Consider the following 5,134-nt stretch of genomic DNA (forward strand, 5'->3'; position numbering starts at 1 on the left):
GCCCCAGCAGCAAGGGCAGCGCTGCAGCCTCAGCCCCAACAAGTGCAAGCAGCAGGGAATTGAGGAGAGAATCTGGGAGGATGGGCCTTCATCACCTGAGGCTGGAATTGCACAATGAACCCAAGGTGGAAATGGAGCAAAACTGATCCCAGTGTCCAACTCCTGACCCATCTTGGCTGGAGCCAGGGCCGGGCTCTTGCACTGCCCAAGGTGCATCCTTGGAAGGCATCACAGCCAAGAAAACTGATCTGCATTCCAAAACAACAAAATCTTGTCTTTTGTAATTTCCCAGCTGCTACCTCAAACATCACACCCCAGTGTGACCAACATCAGCATTTCAACCCTTTAGCTCTAAGATAAAGGGGAAAAAAACCCACACCTTATTCTGTCTCCAACCATGGCATTCTCATAAAACTCATCCCCCAACTTAGCAAGTAAATCTTTTAGGGGTTGTCTGTTTTTCAGTTTTGCTAGATCAGAATTTAATGCTAGATCTTAGCTTTCCTACCTAGAAGAAAAAACAAAATTCCCACAGCACATACTGGCATATTTCCCCAGATTTTTGACATCTGTATTTAACAGTTAATACAGTGTAAATCTATAAATTATTGATCTATTTGTTATTGATCTATTTTGTTCCCTGAGCATAGTTTTGGGCACTCTGGACTCCACAAGGATTTCCTAACGACACTTAAAGCTCAGCCTGGACTTATTTCCACAATTAATGCTCTTTATCACTAATTCCTAGCCCAAAGCTCCTCTTTCTTTACCTCCAGCTGCTCCTTCTGGGTGAAGCCCTTGGTGCTCTTGCCCGAGGAGTGTCCCACGAAGGTCATGGCCCGCACGGCCGGGCTGAGCCGCGCCAGCATCTCCGCGATTTCCTGCACGCTGTCCCGGAACGAGGAGAAGATCATCACCCTCGTGTCCCCAGGAGAGCTTTCACTCTTGTCTTCATCTGCTGCATTGGAAAAAATGGCAGCTTTTAGTGGGATTATTCATAAAAAATGGTAATATAATGGAGAAAAGGATTGTCAATAAAAATTCGGCCCCCACAAGTTACGCGTTCACAGCTCTGGTCTCACTTAAAGGGAAGGGAAAATGGGCAGAAAATGCTCCAAATGCACCTCCTTGAAAAATTCCTCTCTGCATCAAAGCAGGCTCTAATTTTGGAGAACGTGAGAATGAGAATGTCCTTGTCTGAGGCACCCTCACTGAAGTCACTTTGAAAAGCTGGGCTTGGATGGGAAGTGTTTCCAAGAGAGAAAAAAAGTGTTCCAAGAGAGGAAAAAAACCACAAAAAGAGGGAAGAACAGGTCAGAAATTATCAGAACAGCACAGAGATCCAAACAGACAAGGTAAAAAATGAACAAGATGCTATTATTACTCATGCAATCATTCCAAAGGCTGGAATAAAGAAGCTGGGACATCCCAAAAGCAAAATCTGAATGATGTCTTCATCGAGATGAAAAGGAATGAGAGACAGGTGAATGTAACTCAAGGGTTTGAACCTCAAATTGATGTCTCAGAGTTGATAACTCTTATCCTCAGGCTGGATATCACAACTTTCATCCTTCAGGTCCTCAAATGAGTTCTGCAGCAGGGCCCTGAGGGGAGGCTGCCAGGACAGGACCAGCAGGAAACGTGGCAGCCCCAGGAATGATGAGTTCCCTACCCCTGTTTTATTCAGCTGTCAGAGCAGTTTATATCAAATTAATAAAGAGAATTTATAGAAGTTTTATCTTACAGAAATCTTATGGTGAAGTTCTTTGAGAGGGGAGGAGGCACAAACAATCAGAGCAATAAAGCAGCACAAGGGAGGATATTTCTTGTTTCCACTCCCAGGTTTTCCTCTGAGTTGGTGCTCACCAGAACATCCCTGTTTCCAGGATTCAAAGTGTTCTATTACAATTTCTTCCAATTTCTTTAATTTTGGATGGCTGTAGACAAATTCCTTTTTCTTTCCCAATGCTGGAAAGGAAATAAAGAAATGAAAGATGTAAATAAACCTGCAACAAACAGGAAGGTTCAGTGAACTTCATTCCCTCCTACAGTAATTATCTGAGCCAGACCCAAATCCTGATATTGGCTCTAAACAAAACATAAAATAAAATAAAATAAAATATAAATAAAAAATATAAATAAAATAAAAAAATAAATTAAATAAAATAATAAATAAATAAAACAAACAAAAAAAATAAAACACAACAAAATAAAATAAAATAAAATAAAATAAAATAAAATAAAATAAAATAAAATAAAATAAACTGCTGACAGAAAACATTTGTTAAACCTGGTTTTTGATAAAAGTGCTGTCATTTTTGTTAGAGTCACACTGGAAAAGACTAACACTGAAACAGTTGCATCTTAACCTTCATTTTAGAGCGAATTAAAAACTTCAAACATAAAAAAACTTGGCTGAAAGTAGCTAAAACCACCGAGGGAAGAGAGAGAGGGAGGGGGAGACAGAACATTGGGAATTCAATCTGGAATAAAGAGCAGCAGGCAGTGCAGCACAAGTTTTAAACAGGAATATTCTGGGGATCCTGACCTGCTGTGCTCTTGCCAGCACCTGCACTCTCAGGAGCCAGGACAGTGTCTGAGAAGCTGTCCTGAAGCTGCTGGTAGAGCTGGATGAAGTCCTCATTGCGCCCCAGCTCGCTCTTGGTGCGGGATAACCCTGTGGAGAGAGCTGGAACAACTCAGGATTCCCAAATATGATTCAAAAATGAGCTTTCCCAAATTCTAACCCCAGGGAACAGAACAGGGAATCCACGTGCAGCCCCTGACTCTCAGGTGTTTGGTGCCAAAGCGAGTGAGGTGTGTGAAGGGAGAGGGTGGAGCTGGAAGGAAGGAAGGATGCTCCTGAGGACATTTCACCTTTGGAGCCATCCATGATTCCCCACAGGTAGATGAACAAGGAGCGGATTCCCATCTGCAGCAGCAGCTCGTAGCCGTGGTACAGGCTGATGCAAAGGGCAAAGTCTCCCTCAATGATGCCCTGATGGATTCCCTGGGGGAGAAAAGCAGACTCTGGCTCAGTTAGGAAGTGGCTGAGGAGCAGGAATCCCTCCCACTGCAGCTCCTGCCCAAGCAGAGTGACCCCTGAGGAGCAGAGCAGACCCCAAAGTGATGCCCAGGAGCAGTTTGTCCATCAGAGCCTTCAGGGGACAGACTGCACAATGCTCAGGGAATTTAATCCTCATCCAAAACACCTCTGTTATCTCCCCCAGCTACCCCAGACTCTGCCAGCTGAACCACCAACATCTGGGAAACCCAGGGAACTCCAGCACATCCACCCAGGCTATGGAATCAAGTCAGGAAAGTTGCCTTGCTCACAGTGAAGGAGATTTCTCATTGTCTTTTTTTAGGCAATTTTCTTTAAGTTTATAAAATTTGATCATTCCATGAGGATTTACCAAAAAAAAAAAAAAACAGGAGCAGGAATGTATCTTTGAGGGGAAAATGAAAACTTGGCTGTGAGTGATCACAATGTAAATTCTCACAGCAATTTCACTTGAATGGATTTCTTGATCTTTTCCTTAACTATTCCATACTGCCAGAAACATGGAAAAAATTAGGAATATTTTATAGATTTCATAAATGATCTTAAACATCCCTTCCATCCCAAACCCTGCTGTGATTCTATGATATTTTATTCCATGGCTAAAAGCAGATATCTACCATGGATTATTCTTACTTATTCACTACTTTAATAGCACGAAATAAATAAAGAACTTACTGCATGCTGTGCAGAGGGGTTCTTCCTGTACTGATCCCTGGCCAGGATGATCTGGTACTTGGTCAGGCTGGGAATATCCCTCCTGGATAAAACTCCCACCTTAATCAGGCGCCCAGCAAACGCTTCCAGCACCTGCAGCCAAAAGCCAGCACAGGTGAAGGGGTGGATGAGCCTTTGAAATGATTTTATTCTTACAGATCCTACAGAATATGAGCAGCTGGTTGGTTTTATCAGAGACACAGGTATATATGAATTCTGAGTGCTTTGTTACTGTACCAGGTGCTCTCCATAAGCAGAATTCCCAAAATTGCTGCCAGGCTCCCAGGCACAGGGTGGGATTGTTGGGGTGTCCTGTGCAGGGTCAGGATTTGGCACTCCATGATCCTTGGGGGTCCCTCCCCACACCCTCCTGCCCCAGTGTGAAAAATGGGCTTCACATCATTTTTATAGAATGTAAAAGTTTAATAAAAAAAGACAATTAGGAGATAAAAAATGAAGTAAAGTACACAGATGTGGCCGGGTGTCTCTGCATTCACCTCACTGACAAAGGATTGTCCCTTAAAAACAGAACCCTGCTCCATATCCAGAAATTCTCACACATATTCAGACATTCTTCTTAAGTTTTTGGTTTAGTTTTTCCTTGCCCCCCTTCCCAACAGATCAATCTTCTTGGTCCCACTGGGTTTTATGTCCTTTGATAATGGTTCCATAAATGTTTCCTTTGCAGGGCTTGGAGAACTGCTTGTCTCCATCTGCACAAGATAATCTTAGGATGCAGGGGGGTCTCTGACTATTATTTTTTTCTTTTAGTCTCTGGGTTATATAAATAAAAAGTAGTTTGTGCTTTAATATCATAAATAATAATCATGTTATATGATTATTATATAACATATGATTTATGATTATATAAATATCATGTTACAGCCCAACACATACATGTATTATACCACTATTTCTAAGTTTCATCAGTAACAGAAATAAAGGAAAACTATATTAATACAACAAAATTTTCTAATCCTCTAAATATAACATTCATTATAATATTTGTGAAAAGCCAATAATATGATTTGTATTTCTAACACCCAGGATAACCCTGGATCCATCCAGGAACTGAGGAGGGGAAGCTCCCCCCGGGATCTGGAGCAAGGGCTGACCCTGCAGAGAGGGATGGGATGGGATGGGATGGGATGGGATGGGATGGGATCGGATGGGATGGGATGGGATGGGATGGGATGGGATGGGATGGGATGGGATGGGATGGGATGGGATGGGATGGGATCCAGCTGGATGCAGGCCCCAGCCTTGTGGCCCAGCTCTGCCACTCACCCTCCTGCAGCAGCTGGAACTGCTGCACCTCTTTAGTCTTCTCTGCTGGGGAAGCTCCAGGGCCTTCTT

The 5,134-nt window shown here is 43.0% G+C and overlaps 1 protein-coding gene across 1 annotated transcript in view; it reads right to left on the bottom strand.

The window, feature by feature from the left end:
- FANCM (FA complementation group M) overlaps positions 1-5,134 on the bottom strand; it is a 57,489-nt gene that overhangs the window by 29,182 nt on the left and 23,173 nt on the right. Inside the window, exons 5-9 of the mRNA XM_033515237.1 lie at positions 3,740-3,871; positions 2,878-3,010; positions 2,549-2,677; positions 1,867-1,968; positions 771-958 (exon numbers count right to left, since the gene is read on the bottom strand). Coding sequence (XP_033371128.1) covers positions 771-958; positions 1,867-1,968; positions 2,549-2,677; positions 2,878-3,010; positions 3,740-3,871 — 684 coding nt within the window. The remainder of the gene's footprint in view (positions 1-770; positions 959-1,866; positions 1,969-2,548; positions 2,678-2,877; positions 3,011-3,739; positions 3,872-5,134) is intronic.

Source organism: Parus major, chromosome 5, assembly GCF_001522545.3.
Source record: "Parus major isolate Abel chromosome 5, Parus_major1.1, whole genome shotgun sequence".
Taxonomy (NCBI): domain Eukaryota; kingdom Metazoa; phylum Chordata; class Aves; order Passeriformes; family Paridae; genus Parus; species Parus major.